The sequence below is a fragment of the Phymastichus coffea genome, unplaced genomic scaffold (genome assembly GCF_024137745.1).
Source record: "Phymastichus coffea isolate CEN01 unplaced genomic scaffold, Cenicafe_Pcof_1.1 PCOF00005, whole genome shotgun sequence".
Classification (NCBI taxonomy): domain Eukaryota; kingdom Metazoa; phylum Arthropoda; class Insecta; order Hymenoptera; family Eulophidae; genus Phymastichus; species Phymastichus coffea.
This window is the reverse complement of record NW_026706816.1, coordinates 7929707-7957580: the sequence shown is the minus strand read 5'-3', so window position 1 is coordinate 7957580 and position 27874 is coordinate 7929707. Positions and strand designations below refer to the sequence as shown.

Below are 27874 nucleotides of genomic sequence, written 5' to 3'. Positions count from 1 at the left end.
GACCGTGAGTCCGCTGGAGCGCTACCGCAGCCTTACGCCGAGGCGTCTTCTTTTGAATAGGGCTACGCTTTCCGATATGTCGGGCCCTTGAATTTTATGATTGATTTCGATAGCAAAAATCCTCAGGAATACGTAGGAGCAAGAATTTTTCAAAAAAAAAATATACTTTTTGAGATATTAGCAATTGTTTAAACAAAAAGTTAATAACTTTCGAAAAAAAATTTTTATTGTTTATTGTTGTAATTATTTCGAAAGTTCAAGGTATTATAAGTAATTTGGAAAAAATCCGATTCGGTATCTTTATTAGTCTTTTAGATTAAAGCTAAAGTACCTTTCGACCGTGAGTCCGCTGGAGCGCTACCGCAGCCTTACGCCGAGGCGTCTTCTTTTGAATAGGGCTACGCTTTCCGATATGTCGGGCCCTTGAATTTTATGATTGATTTCGATAGCAAAAATCCTCAGGAATACGTAGGAGCAAGAATTTTTCAAAAAAAAAATACTTTTCGAGATATTAGCAATTGTTTAAACAAAAAGTTAATAACTTTCGAAAAAAAATTTTTATTGTTTATTGTTGTAATTATTTCGAAAGTTCAAGGTATTATAAGTAATTTGGAAAAAATCCGATTCGGTTTCTTTATTAGTTTTTTAGATTAAAGCTAAAGTACCTTTCGACCGTGAGTCCAATGGAGCGCTACCTCAGCGACCGGACACCAAGGCATCTTCTTTTGATTAGGGCTACGCTTTCCAATATGTCGGGCCCTTGAATTTTATGATTGATTTCGATAGCAAAAATCCTCAGGAATACGTAGGAGCAAGAATTTTTCAAAAAAAAAATATACTTTTTGAGATATTAGCAATTGTTTAAACAAAAAGTTAATAACTTTCGAAAAAAAATTTTTATTGTTTATTGTTGTACTTATTTCGAAAGTTCAAGGTATTATAAGTAATTTGGAAAAAATCCGATTCGGTATCTTTATTAGTTTTTTAGATTAAAGCTAAAGTACCTTTCGACCGTGAGTCCGCTGGAGCGCTACCTCAGCGACCGGACACCGAGGCATCTACTTTTGATTAGGGCTACGCTTTCCGATATGTCGGGCCTTTGAATTTTATGATTGATTTCGATAGCAAAAATCCTCAAGAATACGTAGGAGTAAGAATTTTTCAAAAAAAAAATACTTTTCGAGATATTAGCAATTGTTTAAACAAAAAGTTAATAACTTTCGAAAAAAAATTTTTATTGTTTATTGTTGTAATTATTTCGAAAGTTCAAGGTATTATAAGTAATTTGGAAAAAATCCGATTCGGTTTCTTTATTAGTTTTTTAGATTAAAGCTAAAGTACCTTTCGACCGTGAGTCCAATGGAGCGCTACCTCAGCGACCGGACACCAAGGCATCTTCTTTTGATTAGGGCTACGCTTTCCGATATGTCGGGCCCTTGAATTTTATGATTGATTTCGATAGCAAAAATCCTCAGGAATACGTAGGAGCAAGAATTTTTCAAAAAAAAAATATACTTTTTGAGATATTAGCAATTGTTTAAACAAAAAGTTAATAACTTTCGAAAAAAAATTTTTATTGTTTATTGTTGTACTTATTTCGAAATTTTAAGGCATTATAAGTATTTTGAAAAAAATCCGACTTCGATATCTTTATTAGTTTTTAAAATATAGCTGTTTGAAAATTTTTTATCATTTTTCTTTAATTGTTAATAACTTTTGATATAATTAATGTATCGTCTCCAAAATTTGGGAAAAATCTCAGTTTTATATGTACAACAATTGTGCCAAATTAAAAAAAAATCCGTAACCTAAGGGTTACAAGTCAATCGAAATAGCCTAGAATTACCCATATAATCCTTAATATAAGTTAACGATTCTAGGCGGTCTCCTCGTATGCAGAGTCCAAATTGATGATAGTTCTTTTTCTTCTTTTCTTTTGAGACTTCACCCACTTGTAAGATTACCTTAGTATTAATTTTCTTATTTTCTATCAATTTTCGAGCGCCTTCGTTACAAGGTTGTCCATTGCTGCTTATAAAATAAGCAACATTGTCGTTGCGCACATGTATGGCTTCTTTAATCTTAACTATATTAGCGGTATCGTTGTCGTTATTTACGGACTCACCCGAACTATTATTCATTGAGTCCTCTTCGGAATCAGTATCTTGTATATTGTGAGGCAGATTCTAATTGGGTTGCACAGGTATTTTGGGTATAACTCGTGCCTCACCTTCAAGTTCACTATCGTCTAGATCACTTTCTACGTAATCAGGTATCTCATTTCGAGTTCTTTTAGGGTAACGTTTTGAAACAACTTCGATAGATTAAGGTATGGGCAACTTCTCTACAGGAGGTGTTCTTGGGTGTGGGATAATATTTTTATTATAATTGTTAACAGGAATTTTTCGGGGTCGTCCACGTGGACGTTTTATTGGTTTGATTTCTTCAGTTTCCTTTTGAACTATCAAAGGGTCAGATGACTGTTCCATTTGTTGTCTTTGCCTTCTAGTAACTATATTTATTTCAGGAATTTGATGTGTTTTGTCTGCTTCGGTGATTACTGATATGTAACTCTCATTTTCTTGTGTTGGTATTTTCCGTCTTCTAAAAGGAATGTAAGTGTCTCCTATTTTTATTGTCTTCGTGTCAAAATTAACACTTGCTTTACTAGAAAAAAGGAAATCAGATCTTATTATGCCTTCGCAATTAACAGGAAAGTCATTTTGTACGATATGGAATTTCATTGGGATCTCAAATAATTTCAGTGTTATTGATCCTAAAGTTCTATGGGTTAAGCCATTAATATCTATTAGGTCAATTTGATCGGTCTCATCACGAATTCCTAAAGCATACTTTTCCTTTATTAGACTCTGTTCAGATAAACTATTAATCATATACTGTGTCCATCAGTATTTTGGATTATATATATTCAATAAAGGAGGTTCTTCGTGAACGAGTGGCGTATATAAATTATAAATTTTTCTATATTTTTGCATGTTACTATCACTAACAACAGGTTTTATTGCGTTACTTTCGTTTATGCTATTGTTATTATAGTTTATCCTCGTACTGGTGTTGTATAAGAAATTTTTACCTATGATTCCGTGATATGGCATTTGACAATTTGCAACAACATAAAATACTATTTCATTTCCGACTATTGTTAACTTGACAAATCCACATTCTTGGTAATCATCTTCAGCAAAAATACTCTGCATGGGTAAGATATTGGACATTTGGATAGGTATATCGTCCGGTACACAACAGAATTTAATGATATTGGTAGTGGAAGTAGAATCAATTAAGAATTGAAACTCTTCACCTGTCTGTTTGCTAATATAAGTGTAAACTAGATTTTTAATTTCTCTATCATTCTGACGTATATGTTTTACATTAATTGGTTCTATCGAATTCCGTGATAATGCATCGGCTGTCGCATTGGCTTTACCTGGGCGATAAATTATCTCATAGTCATATTCAGAAATTTGGAAACGCCATTCAAAACCCTGGTATTGAGGTCGGCTGACTTAAACCAAAGTAAAGGTTGGTGATTAGTAATAATGGTGATTTTCCTTCCGAAGACATATGATTTGAATGCTTTGATACTGTGAATAATTGCGAGCGCTTTTTTTTCGTAAACCTCGTAATTCAACTCCGGACCACGTAGTACTCGAGAGGTGTATGCGATAGGTTGGTCCGATCCAATAGTGCCTTGTGAAAGTATTCCTGCTATTGCAATTCCAGAGGCATCCGTACGAATTATGTAATCTTTATCAAGATTTGGGAATTGTAATAATGGAACGCTACACAGCAACTCTTTAAGTTCACAAAATGAACTTTCGATTTTATCTGTCCATTCAAACACCATCTCTTTTTGCAAAAGTCTGGTCAAAGGTTTAGCAATTTTCGCAAAATCTTTAATGAATCTACGATAATAGTCACATAACCCTAAAAATTGACGTACAGCTTTAATCGACTTTGGTCTTGGGAATTCCTTAATTGCTTTAATTTTTTTCGGATCTGGGTCTAGACCATTTTCACTTATTATATGACCTAAGTAATTAACTCGTCGCATTAAAAATTTGCATTTTCCAATCTGCAATTTCAATCCTGCTTTTCGTAATCTTTCCACTAACATTCGGAATTTGCGATCATGTTCTTCAAGTGTATTTGCATATATAACTATATCGTCTAAATACAAGAACAGATCTAGCCCTTGAAGTCCGCGAAGCAACGTATCCATTAAACGTTGAAAAGTCGCGGGTGCATTCTTCAAACCGAATGGCATACGCACAAACTCATAGTGGCCGAAAGGAGTACTGAAAGCCGTTTTATGCACATCTTTTGGGTGCATCTTGATTTAGTAAAATCCCATGGCGAGATCGAGCACGGAATAGAATCTAACACATCCTACTTGGTTAAAAATTTGTGTAATGTTAGGTATTGGATACGAATCAGCAATTGTTTTTTCGTTCAATCCTCTCATGTCTAACACCATTCTTCCATTACTGTCTGTTGCTTTAAGTACAACCCATGTGGGGATATTGTATGGTGAAATAGATTCTTGTATTATACCGGCTTTTAGTAATTTTTCGACATGATAGTTAATCTTATCCTTCATAGCGTGAGGAAATTGATACTGTCTATTATTTACTGGTAGTACATCATCGATTGTTCTTATCTCATGCAAGACAAGATCGGTTCCCGGTAACTTGTCGCTAGGAAGATAGAAGACATCTCGTACTTCCTTAATGAGATTAACAATGTAACCCTTTTCAGTATCGTTCAGGTGACTTAAATCTAAATAATCTTCTATGCTTTTATTACTATCTTCGTTGGCTTCGTCTAAGATTACGTCGGCTATCCCTAAATCATTATCTACGAGGTGTGTTCAAAAAGTAACGAGAATTTTTTAATTTCGCGGGTTTGGAGAGTCCACTTGTATAAAATTTTTTTTTATTATGTTGGTACACATGCCCCTGAAGTACGATAAAATTTTCAGCAATATTCATTGCTTACTTTTTAAGTGGCAGCCGCTAACGTTAGACGTGTTTTTCGAGCTCGGCGATTTTCGTTTGTGAAAAAAAATGGATCAAAGAATTTGTATTAAATTTTGCGTAAAAAATGAAATAAAGTGTAGTAAAGTTTGTCAAATGTTAACAAAGGCATATAGTGAGTCTGCTATGAGTAAAGCAAGGATTTATGAGTGGTATAAGCGTTTCCAAGATGGCCACGAAAACGTTGAAGATGACGAACGACCCGGACGCCCAAGCACATCAACAACCGATGAAAACGTGAAAAAAGTGAAAGAAATGGTTATGAACGATCGCCGAATCACAATCAGAGAAGTCGCTGATGATGTTGGCATATCAGTTGGCTCATGCCATCAAATTTTTTCGAATGTTTTGGGTATGAAACGTGTGGCAGCAAAATTCGTTCCAAAATTGTTGAATTTCGAACAAAAACAGCGGCGAATGGAAGTTGCTCAGGAGTCGCTAAATCAAGTCAATAACGATGCAGAACTACTAAAACGTGTTATAACAGGTGACGAAACATGGGTTTACGGATATGATGTCGAAACTAAGGCTCAATCGTCCCAGTGGAGGCATTCTGGATCGCCAAGACCGAAAAAGGCTCGACAAGTGCGGTCGAATGTGAAGGTTATGCTCACTGTGTTCTTCGATTTTAATGGCATAGTGCATTATGAATTCTTGCCACAAGGTCAAACAATCAATAAGCAGTACTACCTACAAGTTCAACGTCGTTTGCGTGAAGCAATCCGAAAAAAACGCCCGGATTTGTGGCAAAACAATTCATGGCTTTTGCACCACGATAATGCGCCTGCTCACACTTCATTGCTTGTTCGTGAATTTTTGGCCAAAAGCGAAACTGTAACGATGCCTCAGCCTCCATATTCGCCAGATATGGCTCCATGTGACTTTTTTCTATTTCCAAAAATAAAGAGAACATTAAAAGGCCGTCGTTTTACAAGCATAGATAACATTAAAAGCGAATCGCTGAAAGAGCTAAAAGCTATTACAAAGATCGAGTTTCAAAAATGTTTCGAGGATTGGAAAAAGCGTTGGCATAAGTGTATTGTATCCGAAGGGGACTACTTTGAAGGCGACAACATTAATGTAGATGAATAAATAAATATTTTTTTCATAAAACGAAAATTCTCGTTATTTTTTGAACACACCTCGTATATTGATTGTTTTATTCGTTTAATCAAAAAAAAAATTTTTTTTTTTTAAATTCCTCAAAGTTAATTTTTATTACTAATATATTCTTTTCTGGTTAGCGACTCAGACAATTTTTGTAATTAACATACTTTTTCAAATTTTTCTCTTCAAGACCAAAAGACTTTTTTTCTGATAATTTTCCTATTCTGATTTATAATTTTAATTTAATAAAAAATGATTCCTCTCAGAAAACTTTCTTCAAATTTCAAATACTTTTCAGAACCTTTTTTTAAACATCTTAATTTTCTTTATTTTTCTCTAACTCTTCTATTAATTTACGCGTTCAAATTCCCATTAATTTTCCAAAATTTTCCTAAGTTCAATCCAAATAAACTCCAATTAATTTTCACTTTCAATTTAAGCTATCTCCTTGTTTAACACAAAACTTATTTTCTATTTTCTCAATTAAATCAGTGATTTTCTGACTAATAAATTTGTATTCTTATTCAAAAAAAATTTTATCTCTTTACTATATTTTATTCTTCACAGATTTCAAATTCAACAAACTACTTTAAGTAGTATCTATTTTTAATTTTCTTTTTCTCTAACTGATCACTAATATAATTCAAGAAAGGAAAGACCTAACAGTTTTCTTGCAACAATTTAATCCCTCCGGGGCCTCCAAAATTTTTATGTGACGTCGGGGTCACTCTCAGGTACGCTTGGAGTAAGCGTAAACTCAGGGTTGCTCTGATTTGGCTATCGTGTAACACATAAGCCGGGACGAGCAATATTGTTGCGTTAAGAAAACTGTATGCTAGCGCAGTATGTAATAAACAAATGTTATTACGAACACACCAGACTCACGCTTAACCCATTAAGGACGGGACGGACACTTTTTCGTGTCCAACTTCAAGCTACCACCAAGCCAATAATTTAATTGCAAAAAAATTCGCGAATCACCGTTTCCTATGTTTTGGAGTATGTTCTTTCCGATTATGACACTTAATTTTTTCTAAAATGAGTTTTTTCATGTACAATGTGAAAATTAAAAAAAAAGCACTGATTTATTGGAAAAAAAAATTTTTGTGATCGAAATTTGTTTGCCTTTCGATTTTTTTATGGGCTTAAAATTCATAAAAAAGGTGTCCATGATACCTTAACTAAAAAATATCGGCCCTACGAGAACCCAAATATATATATTTGTTAATAAATTTGCGTAAATAAACAAAAATTTCATTCGCTAACTTCACCGATTTTTATCTCGAAAACTATCGACATTCATGAAAAGTTTATAAGAACAAAAAATGCTTAGAATCAGTCAAGGAATACGTCTGAATTTTTTCAGATTTTTGGGGACCATTTTTGGTTTTTTCGAAAATGGTATTTTATATCCTTCTTTCAGATCGAAAAAGTAAACGTGGCCTATATTATTAAGATTGATACAATCATCAATTACTAATGCGTCAATTCTTCGAAATTTAGTTCATGATGATAAAGTAGGAACAAAATCGATCGCCTTGGAAATTGCAAAATCCTATCTAGCTAAATCAAAGAAGCACGAAAGCGTACATGTTGCAAGAAAGGATATTGTCAAAATTTTGAGAAATGTAACGCAAGGACACAAAAAATGTGCAAAAACTGTGAAATTTACTTGTGTTCGTCCTGCTTTCTTACTTTTCATACGTCATGAACAAAACAAAAGAAAATGAACAAGAAAAACAAAAAAGAAAAAAAAAACATAAATTAAAAACAAAAAAAAAATTTTAAAACAAAAAAAACACAAAAAAAACGAGGCTCTTGATTATGCGTTTACCTCCCCGTGGTAAGAGCTGGGCAACGGTAGTGTTATTAGCCGGCTAAAGAACGCTGTTTCAAACTTAGATAATTTTTTTCTCGAAAACTATCGACTTTCATGAAAAGTTTATAAGAACAAAAAATGCTTAGAATCAGTCAAGGAACACGTTTAAATTTTCTCAGATTTTTGGGGATCATTTTTGGTTTTTTAAAAAATGGCCATTTTCGAAAAAACCAAAAATGGTCCCCAAAAATCTGAAAAAATTTAGACGTGTTCCTTGACTGATTCTGACTGATTCTAAGCATTTTTTGTTCTTATAAACTTTTCATGAAAGTCGATAGTTTTCGAGATAAAAATCGGTGAAGTTAGTGAATGAAATTTTTATTTATTTACGCAAATTTATTAAAAAATATATATATTTGGGTTTTCGTAGGGCCGATATTTTTTAGTTAAGGTATCATGGACACCTTTTTTATGAATTTTAAGCCCATAAAGAAATCGAAAGGCAAACAAATTTCGATCACAAAAATTTTTTTTTCCAAAAAATCAGTGCTTTTTTTTTTAATCTTCAAATTTTACATGGAAAAACTCATTTTAGAAAAAATTAAGTGTCATAATCGAGAAGAGCATATTTAAAAACATAGGAAACGGTGGTTCGCGAATTTTTTTGCAAATGCGAAAAAGTGTCCGTCCCGTCCTTAATGGGTTAATGTGTTCTTAAGGGACTTTAATGAAAATTCACCAGACTTACGCTTAATGAATTTCCAAAAAAAAGGCGGATTGCTTAAAGAAAGAAGAGGATAGCCAGATATAAGATTTTACTTACTTTTATTTTTTCTAATTACTTATTATTAAGGCTGCGCTCTCTCTGCTCTTTGGCCTCTTTCTCTCTATATATATTTTGAATGTACTTGGGTGGTTTCTTAATAGAATTTTGGCTGACTTTTTCTTCTTTGCTGCTTCCTCCAGCACTCACTCACTGATAATCAGTTCTTGTTAGGCACTTCCTGGTGCCCACTCCACACTCTCTCCAGTCTTGTACAGAGCTTTTTAAAAGCAGTGGGTGGTTGGGTGGAAATCCCTTTCCTCAGGCCCATGAAGCGATAACGGCCAAATTTTGTATTGGTGGGAAATTTTCTAATCATATCTAGGATTTCTTTGTTGGTCTGTGGGCGTGAATTTTCAGAGAGAGAAAGGGCGGTCCTCTTTTAACTTGGGCCCTTTCCTCCAGAGATGGCTGTCGGAGTGCCACTTTTAAGAGCAAGAGTAACGCTATAGTTTATAATTACTTATAAAAAATCGTACTAAACTTAATTAATTTTAACGATACATAGTGATTATTATAAACATTCAGATAAAATCCAAACCTTTTACGATTTATTATAAAATACATTATTGTTCTAATATAAAATTATTTATTGGTTATTCGGTGACAAAAAGATGCGCATTATAATAACTTACAAAATTGATGAAAATCTATTTAATATTACGGATATTTTCTTAAAATTCGGTGGGAAAAAAAGATAGATTGCATTTTTATGGTCCCCTTCCATTATCAGCGTGATAGCACTTTATGATGTATACGCGATGATCGTAGGCTTCTGTCAACACATGCGCGTGGGACAAAGTAGGATAGAGCGTTGATTGTAAGGCCGAGTACGCAGGCTCGGGCCACTATAAGCACTTTATCTCGAACGCGTTTTCATCGTGGAAAATCAGGAAGGTTTCCACTCCGTTCGTTATATTTAATAATTAAATTTTAAAAAAACTAAGTTACGGCTAGCCGTCACAGTACGTTTCCAAACATCCGATAATTGCCAGATGCGCGAGACGAAAACTGTCATTCACGAAGAAAATTTTCTTTTCTCAGCTGTACGCAATTTATAATCCTAATTTACGAGCTAAGTTTATGTCGAGCTGCCGTTACAATAGCCATGATTTTTATAGTTTTCATCGAAACTTTCGATGGGCATATTTTCGGATGAAAATTGTGTGGATTGCATCACAACGCTATTTAGCATTGAGCTTCCATTAAAAAATGATATAGTGGCATTTATGTCAATTGAATATTTCTTTTCTAACATTCCATCCTCTTCGATAGGAAAGTTATCCCATACTATATGAAATATCGCGGGTTTTCCATTTGTTTAAATGTAGAGTACCAAATATCAGGACAGTATGTATCGTTATACTACTTAATATGGTCAATTCTATTGGGTCAAACCTGATAATTCAATCTATAGTCCAAAATTTAATCAAATTCACGATCGAACCGTTATCTACCATGAATACAATCCACTGCTTATATATTTCAGGAAATTGATATTTTACTCTCGTTGGCGAGTGTATCAGGTAATTTCTTATGGTAGATCTCCTATCTACTACAATGCTGACAATTGGTCTGTTAGATTGAATATTCACGGTTTCTGCAGGATTACCATTACTTTTGCCAGCAGTACTCCCAACTTTTCTGTCGTCGGATATTGTAATGGCTGCATTATCGTCGTTTTAGATCGTCGAGTCTGATTCTAGGATATCGAAGATGGGCCCGCGATATTTGCTCCAGAGTTAGTTCCACTGGAGTTTAAATTTTAAGTATTTTGTACATACTGATCGTACGGTGGATTCGGTCTCACTTCTGTCGATCACTGTCCTTGATTCTGAAAGTTTTTCTACGGCAGTTTGTAAGTTATTGCACCAAACCTATGCCCTGAGGGATTCTGATAAGTATCAGTGTCAGGACTGTACAGGCATCCGGGGTATCCTATATTTTGGTAAGGAGGCTTCTTATATATCATTATGATCTACCGCGGTAAGATCAATAAGCGAGTCGTACAGAGAGTTAGCTACTCTTGATGTGCTAAAAAATCACTGGAAATACTGCGTGGGGAGTTTACGAGATGGCTAATCACCAATCTTAATAATCATTCTTAATAAAATATGTATATTTTGTCTACACCTATTCAGGCATCGGCCTGTTTTTCTCCTTCGCCATGAAATTTCTAAGTTGGCCGTTTTCTTACCAAACAAGTTTGTCGAAGGTAAGGAATATGTGACGTCACTGTTCGGCAAACGTCAAGTATACGAGGTGTGATCAAAAAGTAAGGTGAATTTTTATTTTTCTCAAAAAATATTTATTTATTCATCAATTTTTATTTTATCTCCTTCAAAGTAATCCCTCTCGGATATAATGCACTTCTGCCAACGCTTTTTCCAATCCTCAAAGCATTTCAAAAAATCATTTTTTGTGATCTTGTTTAGTTCATCCTTCGATGCCGTCTTTATCTCCTCAATCGTGGTAAAACGCCGTCCTTTCATGGGCCTCTTCAGTTTTGGAAACAAGAAGAAGTCACAAGGGGCCAGATCTGGGGAATACGGTGCCTGTGGCATCGTTACTGTGTTGGTTTTAGCCAAAAATTCGCGCACAAGCAACGATGTGTGAGCAGGGGCGTTATCATGGTGCAAAAGCCAATTTTTATTTTTCCACAAATTCGGACGTTTCTGGCGGATTGCTTCGCGCAAATTGCGCATAACTTGCAGGTAATATTCCTTATTTACTGTTCTACACTGTGGCAAGAACTCATGATGCACCACGCCCCTGCAGTCAAAGAAAACTGTAAGCAAAACCTTTACATTTGATCGAACTTGGCGTGCTTTTTTTGGTCTTGGTGATCCAAAATGCCTCCACTGGGACGATTGAGTCTTATTCTCGACGTCATAACCGTATACCCATGTTTCGTCACCTGTTATAACCCTGTTGAGTAAATCTGGATCATCGTTGGCGTCATTCAGTAGCTCTTGGGCGATGCTCACGCGACGTTTCTTTTGGTCGAAATTGAGCAATTTCGGAACAAACTTCGCTGACACACGTCTCATGTCTAAAACATTCGTCAAAATTGATTGGCACGAACCAAATGAGATGCCAATATCATCAGCAATTTCTCTAATGGTAATTCGACAATTTCCCAACACTATTTTCTTCACTTCTTCAACATTCTCATCAGTTGTTGATGTGCTGGGGCGTCCAGAACGAGGTTCGTCGTCGGTGTCTTCTCGGACTTCTTGGAAGAGTTTATACCACTTGTCAACATTTTTTTGGCTTAAAGTAGACTCACCGTATGCCACTTTCAGCATTTCAAGTATTTTGGAACATTTGATTCCATTTTTCACACAAAATTTAATGCAAACTCTTTGATCCATGTTTTTAGACAGCAGCAAATCGTGGAGCACGCAAAACACTTCTAACCTTGATGCCTCTCACAAACAAACCAAACATACTACAAAGCTGAAATTTGGAACGTATATTCTAGACGAGTGTACCGACATAACCAAATAAAAAAGTCGAAGATTGAACGGACGTAGCCCGCTAAATTTCAAAATTCACCTTACTTTTTGATCACACCTCGTAAATGTTTGGTCTTCAGTCTTATCCCTACACATGCAGTTCGACGACAAGTCAATTCCTGCTATTGGCTAACTTAGAACACGATTGTTGATGATATTGTTTTCTATTTGATGAGAAAGTCTCAGTTGTTATCGAATCCTGTACTAACGCACACCTTCCACCTCTGTTGCAAGTAATTTGTCTTTAGTAGCGATACTTTCCGGTCCAATTCTACCTTCTTCCCTTGGAACTAATGGGAAAATTAAAGAACGCTCTTATACTCCAGCCCTTCGTAAAAAATGATGCATCGCCGCTTCTCATCCTAATCTAACGGTTGACCGGCTTGTCAGCAGAACTCTACGGATGACCTCTTCAGAAAACCCAATCACGGTTAGGACAGTACGAAATAAGATCTAGTGTAGTTTCTTTGTGGCAGTAACCTGTGACGAGCGAATCGATCGTTGAGTTCGATCGCCCTGTCCGCCTCTCTCTCTCTTCCGCGTGCCTTCCCCTGAGCCGCTGCCACATCGGTCTTGGTTGATTAAAACCGAGTATCGACGCACGATGTGGCTTTGTTGCAGGTTTGATTCCTGATCGGCGGAGATGTCTGGCGTTGGAGGGATAGGGCAAGAGCGGAGAGCAGAGGAGGAGAGAGAGAAGTAGTGTCGCCGGCATGAGTCGCACATGTGTGCGTAGCCGGCGGCGCTCGGCCGTTTTTGAGTACCTATAGGGAGGGGGGTTAGTAAGACGTCGCGGAAGGTGCGAGATCACAGTCAGTGCGGCTTCGACCAGCAATTAATTTGGAGAGTTGAGCCTCGCGACCGAGAAGTGTGTGATAAGCATATCGAGTGAACAGAATAGAAAGGGAGGACAGGACCATCTGCATCCATCCAGAGACCCGCCTTTCGAGGACGACATCGTTGGCCCAGAAGACGCGGACTTCTGCAGCAGCGCTCCCTCCCAAGGTCAGGTACCCTTTTTGTTTCTCGGTGCGTGCCTCGACTTCTCTCTCCGAGCATCGTATAGGCCGGACGCGGACGAGCGGTTGCATGCGTGAACTCGCATCGTCCTCGCGGAATTCGCGGGACAAGTTGTAAGGTGATGTTCTGTCTCCTGTGCGTTAATTCGCACGGAACGAACTTAGCCCGAACTCGGCCGACGCACACGTCGAACGCTGTATGTACGTTATTGTTGTAATAAAGTGTAAAATAGCTGATGAGTTTATTCTGTTTAACCTGTCTCTCTCGTAATTAGTTACATTGCGATTATCGATATTACCGAACGGCATAACCCTCGTTAATTTTCCGCAACGAAGCGAGTGTGCCTTCCGAGCCTTTCCCCTTAAATAATTTGTGACGCAACGTTGTTCGGGCTTAAATTATTAACGTACGTGTTACAAACCAATAAAGTTTAACCTGTCTACAACTCACATTTCTGCTATGCTAGCTATCTATTTTCTTTATTTTACACCGCATGTTGATCCCTTGAATATTTAGCTACTTACGCGATAGTTTTACAATACTTTTAGATCAGTTCATGAATATTAATTTTAATAAAAAATAAGATCAATAGTCAACTTTAATAATAGGCAGTTTTTTTGTTTGTAACGGAGAATCTCGGTTAGGCCGATTTCGTCCGTTTGGCTCTCGCAAATGTCCGTGTACCGCGCCAAGCTAAGAGTTTGTGCGTGTGTTCTACACACTCATGCTTAATTTTTGTTTACGAGGTGCTAAATACGGGCTGAGCTGACGACTATAGCGATGCAGATGGCGAGGAAGAAGGAGAAAAAGAGAGACAGTGAGAGAGGGAGAGACAGAGCGCTCGAATCGCGGAAAATTAGAGAGTCGCTGTTAGGCAGTAAGGAGAGGAAGTCACGCGCGCGGATTAACCGAAAGGTCACGGTTTTCCGAAGTTGGCTCCGCGACCTCGTCGACGTCTTGTTCGTTTTCGGAGACACGCCTGGTGCGCGGACGAGTATTTAAGTATGTGGCTGGGTCGTGCCCAGCCGTGTCCCGAAAGATACCCGGCACCGGTGCGTGTGGGTAACCGGTGAGGTGCGCGGATGCGCGCGCGAGCAGTTTTGACGTGCTGCAGTACCGAGCGACGGAGAGGCGACGAAGAAAACGACAACAGCAATTGACAAGTGAAACAACGGATTGAGGCAGCAGTATTATGGATCCGAGCGAGAGGACGAGCAAGAAGACAAATAGCGACGACAACAAACATCAGCGAGGCGGTCAGCGAGTGAAGTAAAGCCCTTGAACATTTTATTGTCTATCACTAAAAATCATCATACTTTATTATGTAGGGGTAATTAAGAACATAATGTCAGTAATGAGTCCTTTTATTAAATTCTTTCGGCATTTAAATTTTACCCAATAAAAGTAAAACTTAAACGTAACATACTATCTTAATTCCCTTATGATTTGATTAAATGATAAATCCTGTAATGATGGATCGAAGGGAAATTTCCCTTACATTTCATTACAGGGTCACTTAATTTCATTACAGGATTTATCATTTAAAAGTAAAACTTATTTTTAAGTTAAATGAAGATGATTACGATCGCCGAGATGAGTTTTCTGAAGATATGATGATTCATATAGATAAAACTTAATGTTCCTTTAATAAAATCTTTTTTAAATATTACAGCTGAACCTCTTAAAAGATATTGTATCTTGCGAGTTATTTGACTGTTCCGGGACTTTTGAAAGGTTCTGTATATATATTTGAATAAGTTATTCAATTTAAATTTTCTGGTTTATTTTCCACTCTATATTTCATACTATATGCATGTATCACAAAAATTCACAGGAAAGCGCTCTCAAGTTGATAGATGGTCTGTTCTCTAAGCTTGGTTCGTGCATTTATTGACTCTCTCTTATAAAGCTTTCTTTATTGCACGTTCACTATGTTCTTTCTTTCTAATTTATTTGACACAGACACTCTGCTGTTTTCTATAACTACCTCTCTCTAACTCGTTACGAGAAGTAACAGCATGGCTACTCCAGATTATACGCTCTCGTGCTTAAGCCGGTTATCATAGCGTTTACTTTCAAAATTTTAATTCGGCTCTCGAACTTTCATTCTATTCTAAATATCCATTAAAAACTCACACTTTTCTGTTTCTTCACTTGCGATTGATTAATTTTCTTTGTCCACTGTAGCTCTAATATTTATTACTATACAGTACATTTTCTAACTTCACTATTCGCTTTTCATTCACTAATTTTCGGAAAAATTACGACATTGATTGTATCATGATCTTACAATAAGTAACTTACTCTAATTCTATAAATTTTACTACATTTTATTTAATCTAATTATTTCCTCTGACCTTATATGGGGAAAACGTGTCCCGAACTCATAATTTGTCAGATGAAAAGGCATGGTGAAAGACAGGTTTTCTAATAAAAAGTTGAAAAGATGAAATAAAAGCACTTTATTGAGCACACAAAGCTTACATATTACTCTAAAGTGAAACAAGAGATAAGTCCCTTTCTAAGATAGTATTCTTTCGTTTGTCGGTTTCTTAGATCTGGTTGCTTCTTACCCCTTTTTGCTTCCAATTCCTACCCCTTTTTGTCAGCGCATGCGCTGTCCTCACATGAGCAAAACTCATACTAGCCATTCAACAGAGTTAAATAAAGTTATATAATTTTCATAAAGAAGGTATCTATGTAAAAATTGGAGGTTGTGGAAAATAGACTAAAAGAGATTAATTAAGTTATTATGATTATCAACATACATTAAGCAGTGAAAATTGAAAATAGTCTTTGTTGGCCTACTGAAATCTTTGTAATAAAATATGTCCTAGAATCTATTTTTACCGGAAAGTATTTAGAATAAACTTTAACATATTGTACTTAGAGTCTTAAAATGTCAAGTATACGCACCGCAAAATTATTATATGTATTTATTTTCTTTCTTAATTAATAATAAATGTTGAACATAGCTTAAGTCAAGCATACATGTAGGTAGACTGCGCATGCGTAACTATCTTTCTCCAGTGTGTGTGTCCTGCGCGGCACTTTCCGTCGTCGGCTCTTGAGCTACACGGTCGCTCTCTCGAGCCTTTTGTTCTTATAAATAAACAAATCTTGTGCCTTAGAAGTTTAAATAAATTGTGTTTGTTTCAACTTACTCTGCATCCTTGTACCTACTGTCCAACAATAAAGAATACATCCATTTAGAAAATTATAATATTTCAAGGAAATAAAAATATTAATATTAAAAAAAATTCAATAATACATATATTTTAAGTTTATTCCTAATACTTTGAGGTATAAAATATTTCATACTGCCATTTTCATTCACTTTTAATTTACACTGGTTAGTTTTCTTAACTTATTAAATAAAATATTGAGAAGAAAGAAAATAAAAAAACGGTAAAAATAGGAGAAAAAAACGATTGGAGACAAAAAGAGGCAAAAATCAACTAAATCCAAACAACAGAAAAAAGAATACTAATCTAAAATGGGGCAAATGGCTATAATAAGGGAAAAAAAGAGGCATGGCTGAAAAATCGAAAATCCCTTGTTCGTATATATACACACATTCCCAAATATACATGTAATTCTAAGACTTGTTAATATTGACGTATTTTTTTATCGAGCATGATTGACAAGGTAAAATTGAATAACTGCCGAGATGTTTTAATAACTGTATGCTTTTGATAGATATTTGGCATTTATATAGACTTTAGTTCTACGAAAAGTATTTTCGTCTAGATAAAATACTAAGAAAAATTATATAAATTTTAATTTGATTTTCATTCTAAAATATTCCTTTTCTTATTTATAAACCATTTTAAATATACATATTTCCTTTCTGACAATAATAACAGTTTTTTAAAATTGGCTGCGCAGGGGGGTCAGCCGATCTTCTCGGCGATTTTTTCTCTGATAGAGTATGTGCAAAGAAGCATTTTGGCTATCTTAGATTTTCTTTAAAATATATATATGTCCATATATATTTTTTCAAAGTCTGAAAATCTGCCTGTTTTTGGCTATTTTTGAAAAATCGTAGCTCCGCGAGTTTTCAATATTTTTCAACGTGCGACGTCTCATTTGATTCGTTACTTTTATACTTTCAAGAAAAAAATTGTTCATTTATAAAAAGTGACAGCTACCGGGTGTACTCTGACGATATTCGTACGCTTTTTAGGGTCAATTTGATGCTCATATTCCGAGTACTGTAACTTGGTCAATTTTTAATATTTTTGAACCAACCGCGTGTCATTTTTTTTTTGTCTTTTTAAGACCTTTCATTTAAGATCCAGCGCATCTCAATCGATGCATTAGATCCAGAGATATAGTCGATAAAAGTTGGCCGTTTTTTCAAAAATAGACATTTTCAAAGGCGAAAAAAAAAACGCATTCAATTTTTTTTCTTATTTGAGGCGGTTTTAGTTAGCTTAAATCGAGTAGAACATGCTCTGAAATTTTCACGATATGACCCTTTTTCATTTTCAAATAAAACGATTTCAAAAATTGGCGATTTCGATTTTTTCAAAAAATTTTTGAAAAAATCGAAATCGCCAAAGACATTTTCAAACGGCTATACCTCTAGTTTTAATGCGTTCATTGAGATGCGCTGGGTCTCAAATTACAGGTCTTAAAAAGACAAAAAAAAATGACACGCGGTTGGTTCGAAAATATTGAAAATTGGCCAAGTTACAGTGCTCGGAATATGAGCATCAAATTGACCCTAAAAGCGTACCAATATCGTCCGAGTACACCCGGTAGCTGTCACTTTTTATAAATGGACAATTTTTTTCTTGAAATTATAAAAGTAGACGAATCAAAGAGACGTCGCACGTTGAAAAATATTGAAAACTCGCGGAGCTACGATTTTTCAAAAATAGCCAAAAACAGGCAGATTTTCAGACTTTGAAAAAATTTATATGGACATATATATATTTTAACGAAAATCTGAGATAGCCAAAAGGCTTCTTTTGACATATTCTATCATAGAAAAAATCGCCGAGAAGATCGGCTGACCCCCCTGCGCAGCCAATTTTAAAAAACTGCTGGAATCACCCATATACTGGTATATATATATATTATTTTTAAATAATTTTTTTAGATTGTTTCATTATATATATCATCCTAAATTAATAAACAACTACTCAAATATGGAAGATGATGAATTTTTTAAGAATGTGTACTTAAGAGATGAGGTTTCCTACACCGAAACTCGTTAATCATTCATGAATTACTCTTAACACTTTTAGTAGGATTTAGTAGCATACTATTTATACTAACTATAGTGAGTGAAAATTGTTACTATTATCTAAACGTAACATACTGTCTTGATTCCCTTATGATTTGTTTAAATGATAAATTTTGTAATGATGGAAAGAAGAGAAAGAGTGATAGATGGAAAATCACTTAATTTTAATTATATTCAGCAACGTTTCGTCAGCACATTTGCTGACCTCTTCAGGCTTTATTAATAAAAAAAACAACAAATTATTAACAATAGAGTTTTCACAAGTAATTTTAAAAGTATATAATTATAAGTATATGTGTATACCTGATTTCTCTCGTAGTTAAATTATTATAGGCTAAAACGAATAAATCGTAACACAGTCAAAATTAAAGTGAGAAATCAAGTATTTCAACTAATGTATATATTCTTCATCTATTGTCCCTTCCTCATCGATCTTAATAAAGGCTTATAGGTGTGACTAAGATATTGTATATCCTCTTTTCTATTTAACGTATTTTTATGTAAGCCAATGTGTAACATTTCGGATATTCTTCGTTTCTTATAATTCTTTTCATAATCCAATATCTTAGCTTTTTACCAGTCAAATTCGTGTGAGAACGTTCTTCTATGTGTAGCTATTACTGTATCTGAATCAATGTTTTTTTTATGTTCGTTTAATCTAATTTTTAATGAACGTTTACTTTCACCTATATAGACTGCTGAACATTGTTTGCAGTTAAAACTGTAGACAATACGAGTGTTGTCTAATAAATCAGATTTGTCTTTTCCTAAACGGATAAACTCTTGTAATGGTTTTTGCAATAACGGGATGTGCATAATGTTATGTTTTTTAACACAGATGAACATTTTTTGAAGATGTTGCAATTATTAGGAATAGCGACTGTAGGTAATTTTTTATTTTCTAATTTTTTAGAATTATTATTCACTTTTTTGTATTTATTGATACCAACGCAACTTTTTAAGCAATGATACGAATAAGAACAATTTTATTTAGTTATTGAAAAGAAAACTTACCAATGCTGGATTTTTGGTAAACCAAGCAGAAGAAGATGTCGATGCAGAGCTTGTTCGGTCGGCTATAAACTATTCCAATAACTATCCATTTGCTTGCATCGTTGCTGAAGATGTAGACGTTATAGTTATATTAAGTCAGCTGGCTCATGAAAAAACTAATATTTACTTTCTACAACTAGGCAAAGGTAAAGAAGCGAAAAAATTTTATCGATGCGACAGCTTCAAATACCCAATGCTTCAAAATTACGTGTCACTATTACATGCCTTTAGCGGCTGTGATACCACGTCTGCTTTTTATAACCAAGGTAAACTCAAATTCGTAGATCTTCTTAGGAACAACATGCAACTGCTCGATCAACTAAAAATATTTTACAACAGTACAGCAACGAAAGCTGAAGTCGAAAAAGCTGGCAAAGAATTTATAAAATATGCATATGTGTCGAAACGAAATCACAATGAATCGTTAAACATGCTACGATTTACATGTTTTTTAAAATCTTCAGCTAAAAAAACTTTTAATTTAGCAACTTTGCCACCAACGGAAGCTGCAATGAAATGTCATTCTTTTAGAGTGTTTAATCAACTCCGGTTGTGGGATAAGGATAAAACCATTTTTGACAAAATGAAGCCTACCGACTGGGGTTGGAAATTCATTGATAATTATGGCCTCACACCCTCGAAATGACTGACGACGTATTTGTATCCGACGAATTATTGAAAATTATTTCGTGTTCTTGTACCACAGGGTGCTCTACTTCCAGGTGTGGTTGTAAAAAAGCTGGCATACATTGCACGATATTATGTAAAAATTTCGAAGGCAAAAACTGTTGTAACATCGAAATTGTAAGTACCGTACTTGACAATGACAAGGATGATAATGAAGCACTGAGTGATGAGCCGAATTTTGATATGAGTCAATTACTCGATTGTGAACTTGCAATTGATTGTAGCAATAATATCGATGAGAATTTGTTTGCTAATGATAATGACGATTGTACAGAGCCACTTCCTCAGAGACCAAAAAGGGCGAGAATTTGTAGAAAATAGATGTAAATTTGTAAATAAATATTATTCTTAGTATCTACGTTTCGAATTATGTATAATATATATAATAAATGGATTTATAGATATAAATTATAAATATCATTGTACCTTATTTCTAGCAATATACATTACCGTCCATAAAGATTTGCCATCCCCTTGCTGAAATCATCTGAAAGGTCTTGCCAAGACCTTTCAAATGTTGTAAAACATAATTGATTTCACTTGTTTCTTATACAATTTGTGACGTCATAAACAAATTGTTTTTTTTTTAATTTTTTCACATCAACATCGACCCCGATTTATTTATATAACGGAATCTACGATGGAAAAACTGTATAAGCCATTCGATAGAACTTTCAAAAAGCTACAAAATCCATATCCGGAAAATTTTTTTACCTTTATTTTTTATGAGCTATATGGTGTTTTATACAAAAACAAAAATTTTCAAAAAATGGGCTGTATTTTTTTTATTTTCAACTCTAAAGAAAAAACTTTTAGAAGAAAAAATGTAGTATTTGCAAGAGCTATCAAATACGCCTCTCAGAATTAAAAAAAAAAAATTTTTTTTTCACGTTTTTTAGAATTGAAATTTTTCTAAAAAAAAAACTGAAATTACATATATTTAATAAAATTAGTAAGTAACTAGTATTTATAACTGAATGGGCTCACAAACAATGATAACAAGATACATTTATTGTATTCGACGTTTGTAACAGAGGAATTTGCATTGATTTCATTTTTAATGACTTTCTACAGTATTGTGCTCACCGATAATCACTGTGATAATCACTGAGTGTTTACGTGGTTTGATTTACTTGACTTTCATGAATGTATACATATAGCAGAGAATACGTATGGATATTCAGTCTCTTATCAGCTTTAATGAGTGAAATATCAATGTGTCCAATCTAGTCAGTAAATTATGCATGTATTTTTTGTTCATTAAAAATGACGAAAAAAAGAAACTTAAGAATTGAAGAGCGATCTGAGATAGTAGCCTTGCATAAAGTGAATAAAAGTAATAATGAAATTTCCAAAATTTTGAATATTCCAAGAAAAACAGTTGATTATAACATTAAAAAATTCATAACTCAAGGAAATATCAAAAACAAAAAAATTTCAGGAAGGCCTAGGAAAACTACGAGCGCTACTGATAAACACATTTGTAGTACAAGTACACATAATCCAAGACTCACGGCACCCGAACTTGCTGTTGAAACTCAAAAAGCGTATGATGTTAAACTTAGTGTTACTACGATAAAGAGACGACTTCATGAAGATGGACTATACGGTCGAATAGCAATTAAAAAAGCCTTTTAAAAAACCGATTAATAAAAAGAAACGATTGGCTTGGGCCAGAAAACATAAAATTTGGACCTTTGATGATTGGAAAAAAGTTTTGTGGTCTGATGAGAGCAAATTCGAGGTTTTTGGTAGTAAACGCAGATGTTTTGTGCGGAGAAAAAATAAGCAAAAACATTTAGAGAAAAATATGTGTGCTTCGGTTAAACATGGTGGCGGCTCAGAAATGGTATGGGGTTATTTTGGTGGTTCTAAGGTTGGTGACCTTCTTAAAATTGATGGCAAGTTGAAAAAAGAAGGTTACAAAAAAATTCTTCAAAAAAATGTTGTATCTTCCGGAACAAGAATAATTGGTCGCAAATTTACGTTCCAACAAAATAACGACCCAAAGCATACTTCAAAGTTATGTAAAAGTTATCTTGCTCAATTGGAGAAGAAAAAAAAATTAGTTGTGATGGAATGGCCACCGTACTCTCCTGATCTTAACCCTATAGAACTGTTGTGGGATGATCTAGATAGAGCTGTAAGGAAGGTAGGACCTACTTCCCAGAAGGATCTTTGGAATATCTTAGAAAATGAGTGGAAAAAAATAATTGCAGAAACTTTAGAGAAACTTGTAGCACAAATGCCTCGAATTTGTAAAGTAGTTATAGCAAACAAAGGTGGACATTCCGATGAAAAAAACGTTTAAATAATTAGTATTGTTTCGTTTTTGTTACAACTGAAATTGATATTCAGATTGTGATAATATATTAATTACAAGCGTTATTAGTATTATAAAAAATGAAATTATTATTATTATGTTATTATTGAAACGTTGTAATAAATAAATTTTGTAGAAAAATTGTAACCAAATTATGTTAATCTATTCTGAGTAAGTAATAAATTATGGTTCAATAAATGTATCTTGTTATCATTGTTTGTAAGCCCATTCAGTTATAAATACTAGTTACTTACTAATTTTATTAAATATATGTAATTTCAGTTTTTTTCTAGAAAAATTTCAATTCTAAAAAACGTGAAAAAAAAAATTTTTTTTTTAATTCTGAGTGGCGCATTTGATAGCTCTTGCAAATACTACATTTTTTCTTCTGAAAGTTTTTTCTTTAGAGTTGAATAAATAAAAAAAATACAGCCCATTTTTTGAAAATCTTTGTTTTTGTATAAAACACCATATAGCTCATAAAAAATAAAGGTAAAAAAATTTTCCGGATATGAATTTTGTAGCTTTTTGAAAGTTCTATCGAATGGCTTGTACAGTTTTTCCATCGTAGATTCCGTTATATAAATAAATCGGGGTCGAAGTTGATGTGAAAAAATTAAAAAAAACAATTTGTTTATGACGTCACAAATTGTACAAAAAACAAATGAAATCAATTATGTTTTAGAACATTTGAAAGGTCTTGGCAAGACGTTTCAAATGAGACCCCGCAGGATTTTCTAGCTCTTATAGAAACTGAGCCATAAAACTCTAAAGTTTTGATGATTTCAGCAAGGGGATGGCAAATCTTTATGGACGGTAGTGTATAATGGTTGATAATAACCATACTTAATAGTGTATAACGGTAGTGTATAATGGTTGATAATAACCATACTGAATAGTATGATTATTATCAACCATTATACACTACCGTCCATGCAAACCACAAATGCAAAATTTTTACAAAGAAAACCAGAATAATAGCTTGAGCTTCGTTCAACTACGAACGAGCGCTAACCCCCCACCACAACGCCAAGTAGCTGCCGCCGCACCGTTTGGCCGAGCGAGCTAGGATTACTATTCTCTTTTGAATGGACCAATTGACGGTAGAAAAATGAAAATTTATGTTTAAGTTGAGTTGGGATTCGAAAATCTAGCAAAGTGATCAAAATTTGAAAATTTCAATCGATATTATCACAGAATCTAACAGACTTTCAATTTGTTTATCTCAGCTTGTAAAAGTCGCATCTAAAAAATTATTTTTTCAAAATACTCGTCTTTCGAAGACAAACAAATTTATATCGTGAAAAGATATTTTAAACAAATTTTTTAACGCCAAAATGAGAAAAAACTAGATGGAAAAATTTTTATTTTCGGTAAATGTTTTAAAAAATTATGTAAAAAAAATTTTTTAAATTTTATTTATGTTATTTATAAAAACATAACTTTCATTCTGCCGATTGCAACAAACCGTTTCTCAATATCGTTAATGTTCATAAATTTTGACGCGATTGAAAAAAAATATTTGTTTCCAATTTGCGCAGCCGCCATTTTGAATTTTCCAAATCTGAAAAAATGTAAATTTTTAGAAGTTTGCCCTCTATATTTATCTATGTTTTGATTTCGATATTAATATTTTATTTATAATTACCAGCCAAAAATATAATTTTCGAAAATGTTTTCAATTTTTGGAAAATTTAAGATCGGAAAATTTTTGTTTGAAAAAACTATTTAGGTCACCTTCAAGAGCATAAGATTTGCTTCAATTTTTATCTCTACGATTTTTTTGTAAGAACATATCCAGAAATGACACGAGCATAAATCTCTTGAATTTTAGGTGGTCTGAGCTGTGCTTGCAAGCTGCGTCGCAAGCTCCAGCTGAAATTATTAGATAATCTAGGAGAGTGATGCTGGGTCAATATATTTTCATTTAAAAATGAAAAATCAATTATGGGAAACTTTTGAATTTTATTTCCTTACTTTCCCGGACTAGTAAAGGAGAGATAGGTGAGCCCATCGGGCTTCCAAATATTTGTTTATAATAAATTTTGTTGAACACAAAATATGTGTTATTATATAAAAATTGTATACCTTTCCGAATCTCTTCTATTGGAAACTCGCAATTTTTAATTTATTCATAACGTTTGTCCAATCCTTCTAAGACTAAATCACACGATATGTTTGTGAATAAGGAACTTACATCCAATGATATTAAAACATGATCGTTTGGAATAAAAATATCTTTCAATTTCTGTTTTAACTGTCTACTGTTTAAAATATGAGAGTAAGGTTTCGTTATAATTGTTTTAAGTGTATTATATAATAATTTTGCTAATTTGTGAGTAGGGCTATTAATTGATGAAATTATTGGACGTAGTGGCACGTTTTCTTTATGAATTTTTGGTAATCCATAGCATTTTGCTATAGTTGTGTCCGTTTGAGTCAAATCATTATTATGCCAATATTTTTTCAGAAAACCATTGCCATTCCAATCTTCTAAAATTGTTTTTACGTCTCCTTGTAATTTTTTCAAAGGGTTTAATTTAACTTTGATATAAGTGATATTGTCTTCTAATAAAGAATTCATTTTTTCTAAATATTATTTTTTTGACATGACTACTGTGACATTACCTTTGTCTGCGTTTGTAAACATAATGTCTAGATACAATTTCAAAATTCCATCATTACAAAATTTTACTGTTACTATTATCATTAGATAAGAAATATATTTCATAAAGTCTTTCAAGTACAATAAAATCCGACACACGAATAGACATTACTAATTTCATACATTATATGTTGCTCAACAAATGGCCATATTTTAATACTAGAGTGAATTAAGAAAATATGCGATTAATTTTTTTCCTTATGCAAGTAAATTGGTTTAAAAATCTATCCTTATTAAACCAAAATATTATTAATGGTTATATAAGTCTATAGAAAGGTCAAATTCGAAATATTGTCAAATTTATTCGTTTTTATATTTTACTTTCGTATCACAATTGAAAATTTTTGGTTTAATGATGATAGTTTACGTTTAAAATTTTATTATACATTATGTTCTTGGTTACTGCAGAATTAGCCCACAATTATTTATTAGTAAATACAATATGCATATGATTATCAACATCAGTGAGATTTTATCTTTATTAAAAGGTATGTGGGGAAGAAATATAAATGCCTTTTAAAGTGCCAGTTCTATTAGTTTTTTGATTTCTTTGAAAAAAAATATAACGTCGAAGAATTTTGTAAATATTAGTATTTTCGTATTTGACTTACATGATGCAAATTTAGTTCCCATATTAATACGAATTTCCTAAGCTTACTATAAACAAGAGGTTTCTTTACAATTTTAAAACTCAATTATTTTATACAGTATAATTGATACGAAAATGCTTATAATATAACCTTCAATTGATTTTAACGTATGTCACATTTGTAATTTGATAAATAATAAAAATTTTCGGTTGAAAATTAACAAAAAATATCTTATATATAAATTTGAATCTAGATTACAATTTTCACAGCTCTCCGAATGTTTAAATTGCGTTTGTTGTACTTTCCTTCTTATACTAGAAGAGTTTGATATATTGATCCATGAACAGATGTTGAAGGTAGAGAGGGTACATATACACAATGTATTTATGAAAAATATTGATCCACATTAAAGTAGGGCTAATTTATAAATTAATTTAAACTGTCTTTCTTCAAAATTTTTCCAAAACCTAAAATCTCATATTTTCTAGAAATATTTTCATTTCAATATTGAATAAATCTTGATAAATGATTGATACCCTTCACAAGATTCAATATTAAAACGTTACTATTAACCTTTGAAGTAATCTTAAGTTGTAATTTTGACCATATATTATTTTGAAAAAAGTGTTTGAATACCAGGATAATTTTTATGTCTAATTTATTTTTAGAATTACTTTTAATTGCTAAACTTATTCTTCATGAAAAAAAAATTTGCCACTTCAGGAATATAAGACTATTTTTCACTACCAATAAAGTAGAATAACAAAGGACAACATTTAAATAACTAACTTAAAAAATAAATAATATTATTTATATTACATTCTTTATGTAAATTTCTAATGCATAAAAAAAATGGATGGAAGGGTTAATAATGATCTTGAACATAAATACAGAGTCGGAATCGAGAGTCGTCTGTGAGCTGGCAGAAAACATACAACATTTATTACTATAATATTTCTATTTTTCTTCCATTAAAAAACTGATTTATCTTATTTGCTTCAATTCGTATGATAAATATATAAAATGATCCATATGAACCAGATCATTATTGTGCCCAAAATTTGAAATTTTGAAGTAATCAAAAAAATTGTGTGAAGGCTCATTTTGAAGCATGGTTTATTTACATTATCACAAAATTCAATATAGCGGCTCCAGTATGGCATCTGAAAACTCCGAAGTTTTGAAGAAAAAATTAAAAAATACTTTAAAAAAACTACGGACCATATTTGCAATTTTATACATGGCTTCCGATGTAATTAAACCTCCTAAATGTGAATCCTGTATTAGACATTGTGACGGTAAACGTCAAATTAGCGCTGATAACCTAACTTAATTGCTGCCTGGGAGGGCAGCACCTACCGGGGAGACGAAAAACGTGACAAAGGAATTCGGCACACGAGCAGACGGAACGCGCGCGATTGAATTCGAACCAGTGAAGCACTGACCATCATTGCGTCCGCCCGCTTTTGTTGTTGCTATCGCTGATCCACGTGCCGTTAACCCCAATATAATAAGGGAGGAACATTCAGCCCAGTGCCAGGACAGTAACCGCCGTTGACGTGGTGCCACACGCCTGCAGAGGGAAGGGACACGAGCCGCCGAAGGAGAGTGTGTGAGGTTTCGCCATCGAGGGCGTAACCGTGTGTGCGCGAATTCGCGACCGGCAAAAATAAACAAGACAGTTCCGCGCAGTGCGACTACTTTTCGTCCGCTCCGTACGCCTGCAATAACAAGGTAAGCTGGCCAGCTTAATCTCGCGATCGCGGTTGCATGTTTAATAATTAATTTCCGACATTCGAAGCGTGCATGTAGCGGCTCTAATAACAAAGAGCAGCGAGCCTCCCGACAATACGTGTTGTCGATGAGCGAGCGTCGATGTAAACAAACGCGCGGGCCGACCTTATGTAGTATTTGAGTAATAATAAAAGGTTCAGTTCGTGTTACTAACAAGTGTTTTT

At 33.8% G+C, this 27874-nt stretch overlaps 1 protein-coding gene across 1 annotated transcript in view; it reads right to left on the bottom strand.

Annotated features, from left to right (window-relative positions):
• The window catches only part of LOC131667616 (protein unc-79 homolog), a gene marked incomplete at its 3' end in the record, with an annotated part of 3688809 nt that extends 3662571 nt beyond the window's left edge, over nt 1–26238 (bottom strand). The window contains exon 1 of the mRNA XM_058941149.1: nt 25938–26238. Coding sequence (XP_058797132.1) covers nt 25938–25959 — 22 coding nt within the window. The remainder of the gene's footprint in view (nt 1–25937) is intronic.
• Nucleotides 26239–27874: the final 1636 nt, after the last annotated feature.